Below are 19,635 nucleotides of genomic sequence, written 5' to 3'. Positions count from 1 at the left end.
ATCCTTGTAGGTTCTTCTCTAAAGTCTGTATCAACAACACAAATAGTGAAAAAGGCAGGAATTTTTCAGAAGTGTTCAAGGTAGAAATGGGATATTATAAGAGTTTGGCAATTAGTCTCCTTTCAATTAATTCATTTTCTAAGGCAGATTATTTTAGCCTCACTGATGTTTGCTGCTAATGACTTGTGTCTGACTTCATCCTGTCTTCTATTAGTGCTTCCGTGTGCACTAATTTTGATGGCTGACATCAACTGAACGAAACAGTACATTTTTTCAATTCTCTTATTAACACGCCAGCATTCCGCATACTGAATGTCATTTATATCAGAACTACAGTTAGTGCCCGCCCCAGGACCTCTATTACTTGCTTCTGGTAGATACACAAAGAAGGAAATGGGAAACGTTTTTCTGTGTTGTCAGACGCAAAAGAATACCCCAGCATCTTTGCTTTATCAATGAAACATGGAGCAAGTTTACATACCATGATGACTTGAATTTCCTGGTACCTGTCTATGCTTTCTCTTTTTCGCTACTTGCTTTCCTGTAGATTCAGGCTTGGAGTTAAACCATGCTCTGTTTTACTCTAACTGTCCTTACTTCTTTATTTAGATGCCAGAAAAATCATAGAAATCTGTTGCTTCTCTCCATTTGGACTGAATAGTCAAACTGTGCCCCTCGCCCTGTTCTACGTTCTGAAAATAAGAACCCTGATTCTCTGTGTTGACTGCTGAGAATGGAAATTAATATGAAGGGACAAAATCAGGGCAACATCCCACCTCTCTTCTTAGGAAGCACTTGAGCTAATGGCAGGGAAGTAAAACTGCCCACAGCATCAATCATTCCTAGAGTGTGGGTTAGCCCACAAATGGGCTGAGAACATGTTTTGCACTCAGGAGAAAAGAGCCAATCAAAGTAAACAAAGCTCTGAACTAGGAAGAAAAGAGAAGGTCAGAGATGAGAAACCTAATAATGTAATGAACAGTTCTAGGGCAGGACATACAACTAGACAGGTGAAGAAGCCTAACCTTGACGAAAGACAGAATCAGTGTGAAGAAATAGCTAATGATATACCAAATGGGAGAAGGGGAGATGACATGCTAGTTTCTGCATCCAGGATGGAGCAAGATGGGATTGAAAGGCCTAAAACCTACGGAAGAAATTCAAGGAACTGATGGCCAAGAATAGTAGAGTACCTTCATCTTCCCAAAGTACCAAGAGGGCCGATCACTGATGTAGAGCAGAAGACAATCTAGCTCAGCCATATGGAATCAGACGGCTGCAGCAGGAGGTGCTCCCTGGGTGTCAGGTTAGACAAGAAGCTCTGAGAGTCAGGGTCCCCCCGCAGCCTTACAAATTGCTCCAACCCAAAGCTACACAGAACGAGAAGTGAGAAAGACTGTATCAGTGGTTGACACTGGAGAACAATAACTCTCCTTTTTTACCTTTGCCGCTTTCTTTTATTACTATTGTTTTCTTGATAAATTACCCATTTTTAAAGCTGCAGGTCACTAAGTAGTTTTACCAGGTGAAAAGTGTCTCTACACCTGTGTGAACAGGGACCAGAATACAAAAGAGTAAAAGGACGAAGTAATGACACTGACCACGTCTACTCTAACACTTGAGAAATCCAGCACAAACGACTTGCAGTGGAGAGTTGGGGACAGTGGGTGCCAGCGAAAAAAGTTATAATAGCTCTCTGTCTTAGATACCTACAGCAGCAACATGTAAAAAAAGAACATGACACTACTCAGAGTTGCAAATATAAGTACTCGGTCATCACACTAAGCTGGAGGTACTCGTGTAAGTCATCTCCTATAATTAGCAGAAAAAGAAGGGGATTTAAGTAGGAGGACATAACCAGCAATTAATATTCACAGGCTGTTTCCAACTCCTTCTGAGAACTTACTCTTTTTCCGATGCTAACTACATGGAACCTAAATGAATCTGTGAAATCCGATACCCAGTACCAATACCACCAACTTGAATAGTCAGCACTATGTAATACTCAGCCTTGTTCTCTAAGTTCCGGCTTCGACTGCCTTAAGAAAAACATTGTAAAACAGTATCTGAAAATTATCAAACTGTCTAACATATCTAAACATCTTGCTTATGACTACAAGTCAACAGATTTGAGGTCTGTAACTAAACGCTTTATTTTACAATTCTGAACTGTCTTTCTTACACATCCTTGGGTCCTCAGTATCTAACCAACGCCCCAAACATAGTAAGAAGCCACTAAATGCTGCTGAAGACGACAAAAATTCCAATGACGTTTTAAAAGTACAGCAACTATTATCTGAGGACAGCTCAATAAATAATTGTTAAATGAATGAATAAATGCTTGGTAATCAAAAGAAACCCCTGCTAGATGAATCAAACTGAGCTATCGCTAGAATACTGTCTCAGAAAAAATATTTCAAATAACTGGGCTTTAGTTATACTAAAATCTCTATTCCCTTGTTCACTAATTTATAGTTTTAAAAGGGAAAGAATTCAAAACGTGGCTTAACATACTTGACTCTTTAGCCTCAGATTAAGGTCCCAAAGACATCTAAGAGCAATAACTGAGTTATATAGAAACTTTGCTTCATGTTTTAAAGGGTTTTTAACAAAATAATTGTGTCTTAGGGTGCCTGAAAGACTACTACCCTCTTCAACTGAATTAATTAGTGTTCTTCATTCTTTAATGCTTCACAAAGGCCTAATGCAGTATTTTTAAATATGCGACCTGCTAAGTACCTAATGATGCTAAAATCATATATAGAGGAATGACTAAGAAGGTCAGATGCCCAAAATTGACGAGGGAGACATACAGTAACTTCATCTATAGTTAATGCATAGTCTGTGAAACTTTTCCATGCAAAGCAATAAATTTCTTTGGTATATTTAGATATGGCTAACTTAATTATCTTAAGAATATCATTTAATAGTTTATCTTTTTGCCTAAGGGTTGGGAACTTCTGAAACTTAATATATCATACTACAAATGTGGATGGGGAAAGTAATTTATATTAGTTATATAATGTCAAAGGAAGAAAAACGGATAATTTCCTTAGAAATTGTTTAGACTATGACTAAAAGAAGGTCATTTGAAGTAATTTTCTCATGCCTCCATATATCTTAAGAGTCAGAAGATCTCCAGATCTAGTACCACTGCCAACTAAGGATTTAGATATGATTCAGTTAAGAACAGATGTTTTACAACTCTAATATTTCAAGATAAACATTGAATTGTTCGACAGGTTACTTTAAGGTGAGCTATCATGATTACTGGTATAATAATAATTATTTTGTGTAGAATACTGTTGGAAATCAAGTGAGTTATAGATTAGAAAATATGTTTTTGTTTATTTTGACTTTATACTGAAATAATACTGGAAATGAAATTCCATATATATTTTTCTACAACACATTGTCCAATCCTTAATAAACCTCTATTACCTCAAACATCAAATATAGGAAAAAATCTGTTTGTTAATTATCCTGTTAAACACTGTGAAAAATACACCTATTACAGCTTCTTGTATAATCACTCGCCATTGGACAAAAGATGTATCCAACTCCTTTGGCTCTTCCCATAGGGGGTGCTTAGGAGGCTCAAAATTTTATTTTTACTTCATACAGGATTAAGAGGAGTTTAGTCCACACTCAAAAGCAAAATTCTTTAGGAAACCAAAGGCTGAGCACATTGCTTATTCAGAAGTGAAATTCCATTGTCAGGGAAATCACTAATACCAACTATCAAGGGAAAATGTCTCATTCCTATTGCAGGATCAGCTAAAGTGAAACTGCTTCTTTAGTTGCTAGGAAACAACCAACTCATTATATGCCATTATCAGAAGCCTAGAGAAGACAACTGGCATCTGCTTCACATTTGGGGATACTGGAGATGGAACTAAAAGCACTGAAACCGCTGCCAAAATCCCTGCTCTCCAGGGTTTACACTGTGACCACAGCAGGTGCTGACACCACACTAGCCTTTGAAGTTTTCCTTTCTGTAGCTCTTTTTCTAATAACTGAAATTATATTTTTCCAATATCCCACATTTTTCAGACTCAAAGATTCTAAGACAAGACTTCCTCATTTGAGTTAAACTAATTTTATCTACGGTGAACACAACTTAGGAAAAAGACATACTACTCAGAAATCTTAATAAATGACAGAAAAATTTAATACTATTAGTTAATTCATTGAGCAAAATGTACTAGGTGTTTATGCATTTAATTAAAGTCAAAATGAAAAATAAAAGGAAACTTTCAATACTCAGGGGAATAAAAGAGAAGACATAGTGATAAATCCAGTACTCAAACTGACATTCTAGCATTCATCTGCCTAGTTTTCCTAATTGATCATAAAGTTTAACTTCCCTTTTTATGGTCTGGCATGCTTTTTTGCAGTGCATCACAAAATGCATTCATGAACATATACCATATTTATTTACCGATCTCTTCCCTTCCTTTTAGCAGATGAGGTTGGGAGGAGGTGGGGTGAAATTATGCAGATAAATTACTAGACATTGCCTAGTTGAAACCATGAGGATCCCTGTACTACTGCTTCGATATCCAGAAAAATAAGTTATTCTTTCAGAAGAAGCTGCAGCTGTTGGTAAAAGAAGTTGACAAACCATCTTCCTTCACCAAATTGCAAAGAATAATTCTGGTAGGGCTCCCCCATCTTAATATAATTCTTTGCCCCACCTCCCACTCTAATGCTCACCTCATTTCAGTTACTCACATCTGCCACTCTTGGCTAAATAATGTTCCCCTGATATTACTTCGTACTTGTATTCTCAAACAACTCAGCTGCACTCCACCACCCCGTTTACCCTTCTCCCAACCTGAGTCTTATGCACCTTCCTCTGTGTCTTATGAAACATCACTTCCACTTAGGCTTGCCAGATTTAGCAAATAGAAAACCCTCTCTCAGTTAAGTTTGAATACTAGATACACAACAAATAATTTTTCAGTGTGACTATGTCCCAAGCAATATTTGGAACATACCCAATACTGAAAAATTATTCACTGTGTAGCTGATACTCAAACTTAATTAGGTAAATCCCGTACTTTGTCGGGCGACCTTATTTACCATCCCACTGTGAGAACAGATACCTTGATACTTGACATTTATCTCACTTTAACAGAAACCTGCCTTTCCTCAGAAATATCTCGTTTCCAAAGTTCATCTATTAAAAAAGAAAAAAAGAGAAAAAAAAAAAGCCTAACTTTTCTTCACCTGGCCCTCCCACAGCTACTGAATCGAATCGCTTCTTCCCCATCACAGGTGGTTTCCAATTATTTGATTCCTCCAGCCTCCAGATCCCTCCAGACCACATGTCTTCCTGGAAGTCAGGACTTGACTTCACTGTTCCCCTCATGAATGCCCTAGATATGTTTCCCCCTTTGGACTTCCTGCCATGCCAATCCTGGATCCAACAACACTTTTGCCCATGTCGACTTTCAGGCTTCAGAGAGTTGCTAAAGAGTTGGCAAAACTAAAAACTCACGATATTTCACATCCAGTAGGCCTTTGCTGCTACACAAGGATCGTATCATTCATCTCTTCTTCTCTCTCTCTTTTTTTTTTTTTAATTTCTTCTGAAAGCAGTTAAAAAGCACTGGCTCTAAACCATCTTACTCGTATGCCTAAACCTGATTTCAGAACCACTAGTATTAGTTAGCGTCGCTTGGGGGAATCTACTAAAAGTGAAAACTCCTTGGCCCTTCCTTGAACCTACTGAAGGAAAAATCTTCAAATGGGGGAGTGAAACCGGGAGGCTACACACCTAAATTTTCAACTAGCTCCCCAGATAATTTTTATGAATACTGAAATTTGTGAACCAAATTTTCTCTATTGAGTCAATTCCTTCCACTGAGAAGATCTACAAAATAATAACTTATTGACTCTTTTTAGTTACAGGTATGATGGAGTTCCCTTATCTGCTCTTCTTTCCATTCTACTCACCAAACGTGGAACTACACACTTATTTTCCAAAAATAACTCATCTATTAAACTTTTAAGCCCATTCCCTTTTGCCTCTTTCGTAATATTCCACTTTCGATAATCCTCTCACTTTCTAGAATCTTCAGTTCCTTTTTACTGTGTCCTATACCTTGGAAAAGGTATGACTATTATCCCTTTTGGAAAACAACTGAAAAGGGCCTTCATTTGATACCATTTCTCCTTATGCTTCCATCCTCTTTTCCTTCTCCCCACCCCTTCAACCCCCATGCATGGCCTATTTTATATAATTAGCAGAATATACCTCTACCTCCATTGTCTTGCTATAAATCCATTCGTAAACCCTTATAATCTGACTTTTTTCATTCACTGTATTAAAGGACCACAAATGGCCACCTAACATCTATTATCTCCTGGCCCTTTTTCAGTCCTCATTCTCACTGAGCAATCATTCTTAAAACTCCGCAAACCAATGGTTGCCAAACTTGTCTACATACTAGAATCAGTTGAAGAGCTCCAAAATGCAACTCAGAAGCTTACTGAACTTTTTTTGTTCAAGAGTTTTTATAGAGCTTAATCTGCAGCCCACCCCCCCTTCCCCTTCCTAGAGGTCAGTGGGTGGGACTGAAAGTTCTAACCCTCTAAACACTTGGTCTTTCTGGTGAATAGCCCCACCCTACGTCACCTCACTAGCATGAACTTAGGTGTGCTCAAAAAGGTGCGACACTCCTATTGCTCAGGAAATTCCAAGGGTTTTAGGAGCTTTGTGTCAGGACCCAAGTACAAAGAATGAATATATTTCCTATTATACCACAACTATAAAAAATATATAAACCTTGACCCTTATCTCACTTCACACACAAAAAATTAATTCAACATGTATAAGCCAAACTATAAAGCTTTGAGAGAAAAATACATGAGAATATCTTTACAACCTTGGGGTAGACAGGCAACGATTTCTTAGGGAGAACACAAGAAACACTAAGCATTAAAAAAACTTTTTTTTGATAAATTGGATTTCATGAACATTTAAAACTTCAGCTCATCAAAAGGCAAGCCACAAACTGGGAGAAATATTCCCCGTACACATATCTGACAATGAACTCATAGCAAGAATATATTAAAACTCTTGCAAATCAATTACAAGAAGAAAAATGAACCGATAAAAAAATGAGTAAAAGACTTGACAGACATTGCACAAAAGAAGATACAGCAATAACTAATATGCACGTGAAAAGGGGCTCAACATTACTGACTATTAGGGAAGCATAAATTAAAACCATAAGAACATACCATTTTATACCCACTAGTGAAGAGAGGAGACTGACAACACCAAATGTTGACAAAGATGTGAAACAATGGAACGCTTATGAACACTTGTACAAGTACTTAAAGCATCATTATTCATAATTGCCAGAAACTGGAGACCAACCAAATGTATACCAACAGAAGAACAGACGAACAAGATTTGGTTATGGTTATGCAATGGAATACTACACAGCAATAAAAAAGGACTCAACTAATGACATATGCAACAGCAAGGATGACTTTCAAAAGCATTAGGTTAAGAAAACGATACAAAAGGTTAGATCCTGTAGGGTTCCATTTATATAAAGTATTAAGAACATGCAAAACTCATTTATGGTGATAGAAATCACAACGTTGATGGACTATCTGGGTGGGGGATTGAATAAAAAGGAGACCAAGGAAAGTTTTTAGGGGGCATAGAAATGTTCTCTATCTTGATTGGGGTGTGGTTACATAAGTATATACATTTATCAAAAATCACTGGACTATACATAGAGGATTGTGCATCCCATTGCATATATAAATTTGACTTAATAAAATATTGTAAGGGAGAGGAAAAAAAAACTTTAAACCAGACTTCTAATTCAACATGACAGACAAACCACAAGTATTTATCTCCTCTTCCCAAAATATAACCGGGAAAGGACATGAAAGGAACTTCTAGAACACTGGTATTTTATTTATCTTGCCCTGAATGAGGATTACATAGGTGTTTTCACTTTGGGATACGCCATCTATATGTACACTTATGATTCACACATTCTTGGGTATATACGTTATACTCAATTGTTTTTTAATCTGCCAATGAATCAGGTACCTTGATAATCCACTACTACACAGAGCATTTATTCAGCTACTAAATTGTCACAAAGAATGTTAAACTTACCAAACGCTGGTCTGCTTTCTAAAGCAAAACAAAACACTCCTTAATTAGCAGCTCAGATGATCAGAATGGTCATAGGAAAATACCAGCTTTTCAGGTCCCATTAAAATGTGCAGATGACAAAAGTGACTTTACAAAAGACTGCAAGGTAAAGATGCATTCTAATATCAAATACGTACTCTACAGGTTACTCTAGGTATCCTCTAAGAATCTCAATAAAATAAGTTATGGATCCATTTTCTCACCCTATCTTTCATCCTGATATTTTATAGTATGTTTGCTAAAAATGTATCTTCAGCACTTACCAGAGTAAACTGTGACTTTTATACAATTTATGTGTCGGAGAGCCAAATCTCCAAACCTCCACTAGGTCTTCTGCCAGACTATCAAATTTACTAACTATTTTTAAGCTGAGCATTTGATAAACGTTGAGAAGAGCTTTGAATAAAATCAGATGACTAAAGTGTTGAGACCGTGGCGAATTCGGAAATCAAAAATGGTATCATGCCAACAATTAACACAATTATTCTACATTCTCTGACATATTCAGCAGTAGATAAAAGAGGCTGGGTTATGGCAGGACATTGAGAATGTAGGATTGAGATTCTGCCCCTTCCTTCTTCCCCAACACCCCACAAAATAAAAAATAATATTCTCTGGTTCCTTCAGAGTAGTGATCCTTTCACCTCTGGTCTCAAAACATTTCTTCATTTATAAAAGCAGGTACTAAATATAAGTGTGAGCTTCAGGCACAATTTTTTGCAACATAATTAATTTGAACTATCAGGTTTGACCTCACTTATGCTGTGGGAGACCCTCTTTACCCCTCTCCTGAGGGCACATGCACCCATGCTCTCTCTCTTCCACCCTCAAGGGCTCATCTGCAGAGATGCTACTGTAACCTTGGAATATGAGATTTAAAAGGGTCCTTGAGATTTTTAAAAGGACACTTGGGGGCCAGAAAGAGAGAACTTGCGCACATCTTACTGGGAACGGGCTATGGAGCTACAGGAATCCTGCATCCCTGAGCTGGGAGCGCAACACTTGGCCTGGATCTGTCTCTTATCACTGACTTGAGTCCCTAAGCCTCTGATCACTGGGGAAAGAGGAAGTATTTCCACCTTCTAGGGGCCATCCATAAAGGCTTGGGAGGAATTCTGAATCGTTTCCTGTTGACAATTATAACACTAACAGAGGAGTGGGGACATTCGTATTTGAAATATTCTCACAACAAAATCAGAATTCTCCTTTTGGTGTTTCCAAATTCCTATCGACTCTAATTTTAACTATAAACTGAATAAACATTGGTTTAGAATTTCCTTAAAAAACAACAACAAATAAAACAGGCTAAGTTAACCCACACTAATCAAGGTCAAAAAGGAATTGGTAGGAAAAGGGTGTTGCTGGGAGTATAACTGAATTAAACAACTGTAGGATCTGACTGTGAAAGAAAAGGAGATGCAGCCAAGAGACTTAATGCACTGAGAAAATAGGAGGATTGTGGGACCAGAGATTGAAGAGCACATTTATCAGAACTCAAGCAGCAGAAGAAAGACAAGATGTTAAACAAAAAAGAAGAGCTTCAGAGTTCAAGACATATTTCATTTACTCACTTTCTCAACTAGAAATACACACACACACACACACACACACACACACACACACACACAGAAATACCTATGATTGCTATTGTCAACCTATATCATGGTGCCTGACCCAAAGTAAAATTTGAATAAGTAAGATGTAATTAATGTAAGTTGATGGAGAAAATCCAAATTACTTATAATATTTACCTAGAATATAATTAACTGTAAATTCATAGCTACTTAAGAAAAAATAAAATTTATTCCTATGAATAACATATAGCCCATCTGATATTTTTAGGTTATCCAATCAACTGTTCTCTTCCTTAAGGATAAATTAAACTTGATTGGACAGATATTATATCCACAAATATACAGCCATATGTACTCAGACTAAAACAAAATTTTATTTTGTTCTGAAGTGATTTTAAATCACAAGCACTATAGTTTATATATTTTTTTCCTACATCTGAATAATTTCTACATTGCCCTTATAACTCACATTGGCCAAAATGAGATTAACTATAAATCTAAAGAAGGCATATTACTTATAAAATAGAATTCCTCATCTTACCGCAGACTCAACAGAGCAACAGAACAATATAAACTAAAACATTAGGATTTTTAATACTCATAAACAATAGGAAAGATTAAATCATGTAACAATGATATCTGGTCTTGGCGCCACGTAACTCATTATACATTCAGTCTATCCACTGGATTCTTTTGCAAAATATCTCAACCTAAATGCAAATTTTAACAACTCTCCCATCAGCGAATGCATTAACTACAGTATGCCAATAATAAAATGATACTTAATGCAACATTCTTACCTGCCTCAACAGTTTCTCAATGGCGGACATTACCATAAGTCCTCTCCAGACGACTGGTGCCGTCTCTTCAACTAGAAAACCCATGGACATACTGCAACAATAAACCAAAAATACAACTAATTTACATAAATGAATCAATATTATTCTGAAAAGTAACATAAAGTAAAAAAGATATGCTCACCAAGCTATACCATAATTCAAAAGAGGCCTCATTAGGTTACCTGAAATAAGAAAAAAAAATCTCGTAAAAGAATGTCATTATACATAAACATACTGACTTGTTTGGTCAAAGACTGTCAGATTAAAAATGCAAACAGCTACTCAACTGCTGCTCTTTTGAACTTCAACTAATTCACCTCAATTTGCAACAGTTTAAATATTATAGAACTAATACTTCAATAGATGCAACATCTAAAAATAGTTGGGATATTGTTTTATTAACAAACAATTCTTCTACCATTTACCAACATGCTTCTAAAAAAATAGCCTCAATAAGTAATTTTTCCACCAATTTTATTCATATAGTTATACAAACTACATGTTTAGCCAGTATGTGTATACATGTGCATTTGCACTCACACACGCACACACAAACACGTCTAATCAATTCTCCTTATTCCTTTTTATGTTTTTCTTTACTTGATGAATTTGCAAAGTATACAAATCCAGAAAAAGTAGAAAAATTATATTTTGTACCTCAACATAATAAAAGCCATACACGAAAAACCCATAGTAAACATCATATCCAATGGTAAAAGATTGAAAATTTTTCCTCTAAGATTAGGAACAGTACAAAAATGCCTACTTTTGCCATTTCCATTCAACATAATACTGAAAGTTATAATACTGAAATTTTCATAATACTGAAATTGTAAAATATATAGGCATGGTTTTAATAAGAAATCCATTGCTGAACTCTATTCACCGGATCCCTACTCAAAGAAAGCCATGGTCCTTCATTAAAAGATTAGTTAAAAAGTATACATTTTTATATTTCAAGTTAAAATAAAATGTTTAAGAGTGTATATATATGTGTGTGTGTGTATGTACATATATATATAGTTTTTTATGGTTTCCTTCTTTAATTTCTGACTAACAAGCTCAATCTCCCTCATACCTAATTTGACAGCAATATTTTTCCACATAACTTTGTCAGTTCTTTCCAAAAGCATCCAACTTAAATTTTCAAAGTAATAATTTTTCTCCATTGTACTCTGCACAATTTTCTACTTTCTATTTTCTTCAATTACATATGTATACAGATTAAAGAGTCAAACTGTTCTATAAAATTGTTACTAAAAGTCAATAATCCCCCATCCCTCTCCCATTTCTTACTCCCCAGAGCCCACAACTCTTCAACTCAACTGCTTTAACTTCTTATTCTGATTTAATCTTAGGCTTACAGAAAGCTGCAAAAATAGTAGAGTTCTCATATGCCCTTCACCTAGCTTTTCCTAATGCTAACATCTTACATAACCATAGTACAGTTATCACAACCAGGAAATTAACATTGACACAATTAATCTATGAACCTTATTCAAAGTTTGGCAGATTTTAGTTATTTCATAAAATATTATAGGTGTAGCTCTTTTTTACAAGCACAGCCACACTTTTCATGCACTCATTCTCTAACGTAATTATATTACAATTTTTATTTGATAGGCATGTAAATGTTATTAATGGCTGAGCAATACAGCAAACAATATGATTATTTCTCCTTTGTCTCCCTGATAGGTGGTAGGAAGATCTTTGTTGGGCATGTGTATGTGTTTTCTTGAATTTCTAGGTATTTAATAGTAATCTGTTTCTAATCTTCCAGTTGTGTAATTATCAAATACATTAATCAAATGCACTAGGCATTTAAGTTCATCATCTTAAACAAGCTTCCGCTGGACCCTTGATAGTGTTGTTTTGAATAACAGAAGTTCTTACTTTTTATGTAATCAAATTAATCCAATTTTTTCCTTTACAAGCTTATCATTTTGGAGTCTTGTTTAAGAAAGCCTTCCCTAGTATACTGTCATTGAGATATTGTCTTATATTGTCTTCTAAATACTTTATAATGTTGTATTTCACATTTCAGTCTTTAAACCATCTGGAATTAATTTTTATGTATAGTGTAAGGATCTATTTTCTTAATTTTCACGTGGATAATAAATTGTTGCACCATCAACAATCTGCAATGTCACCTCTGTCATAAATCAGGTTTCCATATATGTATGTAATTCTGTTTCTGGGCTCTCTATTCAGTTCCACTAGTATTATCTGTCTATCCTTCAGCCAATTCAAAACAGGGCATGTAGTACTGTAGCCAGATAATAAGTCCTTCTATCTGGCAGAAGAGGTCCCCTACCTGGTTCTCTATCTTAAGGAATGTCTTACCTATTCATGGCCCTTTGCTCATCTTCATAAATTGTAAATTCAACTTGGTCACTTTCCACAAATGGAATTTTGATTGAATTTGCAGACTATTAGGAGAATTGACATCTTTATAAAATTCAGTCTTTCCTATCCATGAACATCATTTGTTTCTCCATTTATTGACACCTTTAATATCTTTCCATAAAGCTTTAGGATTATTTTCCACACACAATTTATTTTTTGTTAGATTTATTCCTAGATGACCTGTGTTTTTGAAGCTATTTGTATCTTTATCAAAATTGCATCTTTTAACTCTTTATTTCTGGTATATAAAAATTTAATTTTCTCATATATTAATCTTATAGCTAGCCACCCTATCAAATTCCCTGACTCATTTTAATAATTTGTCTAATTTTTTAAATTTTCTATGTAAATAATGATATTTTCTGCAAATAATGACAGTTTGATTCTTTTATTCAACTCCTCATTCATGAGTGTAAGTATGTTTTTGGATTTATTTTGCATGCTAGGGGTGACTGTATGATGTTAAATAAAAGTTGTGATGCCAAGACTCCTTGCCTTGTTCCTAATTTTAAATGCAAGGCTTTTAACCTTTCATCATTGAGTATGATTCTTGCTATATTTTTGTAACAGATACATTACATCAGGGTAAATAAAATTCCCTTTAGTCCTAGTTTGAGAAGACTTGTGATCAAAAATGGTTGTTGAGTTTTATAGAATGCTTTTTCAGATTCTTTCTGAATTACCATACACTTTTTCTCCTTTAATCTACTAAATTGGTGAGTTACATTAACACATTTTTTGTAGTGTTGAACCAAATTTGCTTCCCTGGATTAAACTCAATTTAATCACAATATAGTTGTTTTATTACAATGCTGGACTCGGTTTGCTAATATTTGCTTAAGATTTTTTACATATATTAATTAGAGGGACTGACCTGTAATTTTCCCTTTTCGTGTCATTCTTCTAAGTTTTACTTGCCTCATAAACGAAGTTGGGAGTTATTACGTATTTTTCTATTCCATGCATGAGTTTGCATAAGATTGTAATTATTGGTTTCTTGAGTGTTGGCTTGCTATTTTTGTGGTAAGAAGGTTTGTAATTACTGATTTTATTTCTTTACTAGGTATGGAATAACCTAGATTTTCTATTCTTCCTAAATCTGTTTTGGTGATTCTTTACCTTGAGAACTACTTTTGCTATAAAGTCTATTTTGTCTGATATTAACATAACTACACCCATTTTCATGTTGCCTGATTTATCTTTTCCAATCCTTTAACATTTAACCCTTTGTATATTTTTATGATTTAGGTACATCTCTTTAACCTATCTGAATTTTGCTTTTGTTTTATTTTGTTTTTGTTTTCTCCTGTCTTACAATATTATTCTTTTAATAGGAGAGTTGTATTATATTTATATTTCTTATATCTTTGGATGCATATCTACTATTTTGTCTTTCTCTTTGCCTCACTTTTTTTTTGGTAGTCTTCTTTTTTTATTAACATCCTTCTCATTACATTTTTCCCTTTTAGAATAGAAATCATACAGTCCATTTCTATTCTTATAATGACTACCCAGTAATTTAAACAAACATATTTAAAGTGGAAAGCGAATCAATACTTCTACCTTCTTTCCCTATGAATTCTTCAAATCCACTCACTCTCTCTCCCAGGCCAATTCATATGCTATTATTGTCCTGAATTTTAGTTCTCTCTTGGAAAATTCTCAGCCATTATCTCCTTAAGTATTGCCTCTGCCACATTTTCTCCATTTACTCCTTCTAGAACTCTCATTAGATCTACGCTGGACCTTCTCATGCTATCTTCCATGTCCCTCAAACTTTCACTTTTTTTCCAACTCTTCTTTATGTACTACATTCCAGGTATTTTCTTTTCATCTACATTCCAGTTAACTAACTTCCTCTTTAGTTGCATCTAATCTTTCATTTTATTTGTCCATTTATTTCCACTCTACCCAGAGCCAAGGATAAGACCGGAACATATCCCCAGTAACTACCAACGTAAGGAAGATTTATTTCATTACTGACTTATTAAGGACGTCATCTTTTGGGTGTCCCAGCTTTTATATGGTGATACTCCACTGAATCTTTCTCCTTCCTTAGGCACCAAACTTTGTCTCCATTCCTTCATAGATAGCCCTATAAAATATAGGCCCTAAGCCACCAAGGATCAGCAGGTAATACCTGGGTAAACGTCAATTCTAGAGCACACCTACACCAATTAGCTCACACATTCTTGTTATTTCGAAATTCTGAGAAATCCCCTTCCTTCCTCCTATCTCAGGCATGTATTGAAAAGTAATTTTTGTTAATATTTTATGTAATACTTTAGGTATGCTATTACAGTAAGTTTTTCTGAACATCTAGTCTGCCACGCTGCCAGAATTAGACATGAGTTAGCTGCTGATTTTTTATACAGTGATCTTATATTTTTATATAGTTATCTTCCAGAATTCTCACTATTTTTCAAATAGTCTTTTGATTATTTCTTTTGACTTTTCTAGGTAGACAAACATATGACACGGAATCGATAACAATTTTGTCTTTTCCTTTCCACTATTACTAACCCTTACTTCTTGTGCTTGTTTTAGTGTATTGGCTAAAATCTACAGTAGCAATCGTTGTTTTCAATGTAACATGGAAAAGATTACACTAAAATAAACTAGGAGAATATGGGTATCATCAATTCACTTATTCATCCATATGAAACAGATGATCCAAGTAGTTTGACTCTGTTCAAAACATGACTTGAAGTTCAAACTGGAAGCAAAAATTGAAAGTGTTATGGACTGAATGTCATGGCCCCCCAAAGTTCATATGTTGAAACCCTAGCCTCCAATGTGATGGTATTAAAAGGTGAAGTCGACAGGAATGAGGGTAGAGCTCTCACAAATGGAACTAGTGTTCTTATAGACTCCAGAGAGTTATCTTGTCCTTTCTGCCATGAGAGGACATAATGAGAAGTTGGCCACATATGAAACAGGAATCAGGTCCCCACCATACATCGAATCTGCCAGCAGCTGGATCTTGGACTTCCCAGCCTCCAGAATTGTGGGAAATAAGTTTGTGGTTTAAGGTACCCAGTCGATGCTATTTTTGTTAAAACAGCCTAAACACCCTCAGACATTGGAACAGTCGACAGTTTTTTCACAAAACTAAAAATCAAAATCTCTAACACTGTAAAGGAGCAATCTTTGTTAAATCTCAATCCAGAGAAAACTTGTACTTTAAATATTTCCTGTAGTTTAATGAATAATAAATTAGCTCAGCAATGTGAGCTGATTCATCACACCACATTAAATGTGTTTCTTCACAATTTAACAGGGAAAAATGTACATTGAAACTCCTAAACATGTACAGCATATACATTAAAAAGAAAGTTAGGGGCCAGCCTGGTGGCTCAAGCGGTTGGAGCTCGGTGCTCCTAACGTCGAAGGCTGCCAGTTGGATTCCCATATGAGCCAATGGCCTCTCAACCACAAGGTTGCCGGTTGGATTCCTCGACTCCCACAAGGGACGGTGGGCAGCGCCCCCTGCAACTAAGATTGAACCCGGCACCTTGAGCTGAGCTGCCACTGAGCCTCCGGATGGCTCAGTTGGTTGGAGTGCATCCTCTCAACCACAAGGTTGCCAGTTTGACTCCCACAAGGGATGGTGGGCTGCGCCCCCTGCAACTAACAACAGCAACTGGACCTGGAGCTGAGCTGCGCCCTCCACAATCAAGATCGAAAGGACAACAACTTGACTTGGAAAAAGTCCTGGAGGTACACACAGTTCCCCAATAAAATCCTGTTCCCCTTCCCCAACAAAATAAGTAAATAAAAATAAAAAATAAAAAGAAAGTTAAAGGCACATTCTTCATTATCTTCCATGTATCAGTAAACAAAATTAATACTGCTTAAAATCCTTTTACTTTAAATAATAAAATTACCAGAATTGAATGTTGGCATAGACTGAAGCCATACTTTTAAATTAATAGGGAAAGCCTGAATGACAATTCATGATTATAGGCACAAATTAGTTTATTTTCCCTAGAATTTTATTTTTTTAAAAATGTATACAGTAATTGCTCCACATAAACTTAATGGAAAAACTAACAAAGTACTACAGGTTGAAAGTTTACATAGAAACTTTGGAATCCACTGTACTGCGAGCAATAGCTTTTTTAAGAGACCAGAAGCTATCACGGCACAGATCATTATTTCTTACCTCCTTGTATCCTCACAATAGTTACTGCACTGAAGCACAAAAGATTCTTATTGTAAGTCAAACCATTTCAATCGCCACAATGCCACTCACAGGATGAATGACACTCTGCTGCATCCTCCTCACTCTATTACAACAAAGATCGATCGTTCCTAACAGGTGTGAATTTTATTCATGGATTGCATGTCGCCAGCGGACTTCAAACAGATTCTAAAACTACTTTTATTTTATAAATTAATTATCAAGCTAGACTAGACAGTTGACCCTGTCATACTGAAAAGCCAGGTAAAAAAGAAATAGGCATAAGAAAGGCTCCTTTAAACCTTTCTATTAAGGTTGACATCATTAAATAGTCTAAGGATAACTGATCTAGAATCAGATGTTCTTTCTGTAGCCATCCCATTGTTCCTGAATCAACTAAGTAGTAGACATTCCCATTTACCTGGTATTCGCAATAAGCCTGAAAAAAATCTCTGTAACTTCTACTCTGTTCCTTGGCTCCAAAACTAAAAGAAGAGTTTTAAATATAATCAAACATCAAGATTCAGGAATATATGTCTAAAAAAAAAAAAGGTAAATTAACATCATATAACTAAAGACACTAAATCCATTTTTTAAAAATAAGGCTAGAGAGTACAGTCAAGAATATACAGCTTCGACACAGGTGGTTTATATTGGTAAAGGAAAGCAAACTCCGCGCTTCAGGATCACTGAAGACCGGCCTCATCATCATTTTGTAATAGCGGGGAGATTCATGGATTACTTGAAGCTAAGAAGTACTTGAAGGTGCGCTAATTGGGCGAGCAGGGGAAGGAAAAAGAGGAGCGGAGTGAAAACGCCCGGCTGGCAGCGGCGGGAGAGCCCAGCCCCCAACGGAGCCTCAGCTGGTGGGGGCGAAAACCGAAAACTGAAAACCGCTGTGCCGGGCACGCACGGGATCCCAGGGCGGAGCGGAGAGCGCAGAGACCAGGAGGTGGGCTCTTTCCCTGCGTCCCACGGCTGATTTCTCCCGCTGGGAGGGAAGCCAGAGGGCCCTAGCACAAAGAACATAGCCTCCATACCTGGGCCCCTCCCCCGCCCCGCTCTTCCAATCCTACCCCGCCCTTCCAGAGACTTAAACCGGCCCCTGAACTGAGGAGTGGAGTCAGATTACAGAGCCGTATTGCTCAGGCTCTGGGAAGCCTGACGGGCAGCCCTGACCCAGGGAGACTGGGAAGTGTGTGTGATTTTGGCTGCGCCAGGAGAGAAGAGACTCCTCCACCCCCAGCCACCACCTTTTCTGGCCTGTGGGAAGAGGGTGACGCACGGCTGGGCTGGGAGAGTGAAGACCCCTCCATCTCCAGCCCCCACCCTTCCTGGCTTGCCTAGGGCGGGGCGGGTGCAGCTGCAGAGACACACCCGGAGATCAGCAGTGAGGCAGGCGCAGCTCTGGGCTTTCAGCAGATCAGAAATTTCCCGCCCGCACCCATACATGCACACACTGAAGAAGTGCCTTGAGTCTCAAGAGTACTGGACACGGATCTGGTGGTGCCACTCTCAGTGTGCATATGTGCAGGCAAGGGCAGAAACTGCACTGACATTGTAAAAACTATCATCCAGACCCCTCAGGCCCACGCATTTAAGTCTGCAGTCCCAAAGTCTCTCTGGGCACCAGGTGACCGGCTCTGCCTGCGCAATAAGCAGGGGGCTCTTTGGTACAGCAGAGAACAACCTGGACATTGCTTGGTGGGCTTAGGCCGAGACTGTCGCTGCTTTTTGTATTGCTTTGTTTTGTTTTGTTTTGCTTTGTCTTTATATCTTTGATATCTTTGCCTCTGTCGAGTGGGGGTTATCAGGTGGTTTTGCATGTGAACGTATTTGATATTTTTCTTTGTTGTTGTTGCTGTTGTGCTTGGTGATTTGCTTTGTTCTGAAACTGCCCTGCCGGGGCCCAGCTTGAGAGGCACGGGACTCAGCATATCCAGGGGCCAACTCCAGACCAAATCGGAGTGCAGCCGGGTTTGACCTGCAGGTCACACACCTAGAGGGGGCTCTCTGCAGGCACTGGAGCCCATAGAGGCCAAATCACATTAGGGTGGTCAACCCTCACGCAGCAGAGCGCCCTGCAGGGGGCAGAGCCAAGTCTCCCAACGGGTCAGCCCAGGAGTTAACCCCACCTACTCACTAGCAAAAAGCAATTAAAGATCTTCTTGAACGGGACAGTGTACACAACACAAGACTCACCTTTAGAGCACACGCAGAGGAGGACGACGCGGTGCGAGTCAAATATAAAGGACACATACTACATAAGATAACCTAGCAAGAACTAAGAACTCTAGGGGATCTACCTAATATATCAAAAAAAAGAATATACAGCCTCATTTCATAAATTTTCAGAAATATTTAAATATAGAGTAAAAAAACAAAGCAGTTTTATAAAAACAAGCCTTTCTCCACATACTGAGAAGACACTCAAAGGTACAG

General features: G+C 37.1%; 1 protein-coding gene across 2 annotated transcripts in view; it reads right to left on the bottom strand.

Moving 5' to 3' along the window:
• Window positions 1-19,635, bottom strand: part of NUBPL (NUBP iron-sulfur cluster assembly factor, mitochondrial) — a 202,909-nt gene that overhangs the window by 116,514 nt on the left and 66,760 nt on the right. For both annotated transcript variants that reach the window (XM_033109478.1, XM_033109479.1), the window contains exons 5-6: window positions 10,747-10,786; window positions 10,566-10,656 (exon numbers count right to left, since the gene is read on the bottom strand). In XM_033109478.1, coding sequence (XP_032965369.1) covers window positions 10,566-10,656; window positions 10,747-10,786 — 131 coding nt within the window. The remainder of the gene's footprint in view (window positions 1-10,565; window positions 10,657-10,746; window positions 10,787-19,635) is intronic.

This window comes from Rhinolophus ferrumequinum, chromosome 6 (genome assembly GCF_004115265.2).
Source record: "Rhinolophus ferrumequinum isolate MPI-CBG mRhiFer1 chromosome 6, mRhiFer1_v1.p, whole genome shotgun sequence".
Classification (NCBI taxonomy): domain Eukaryota; kingdom Metazoa; phylum Chordata; class Mammalia; order Chiroptera; family Rhinolophidae; genus Rhinolophus; species Rhinolophus ferrumequinum.
The sequence above is the reverse complement of the archived record's forward strand: the minus strand, read 5'-3'. Positions and strand labels throughout refer to the sequence as shown.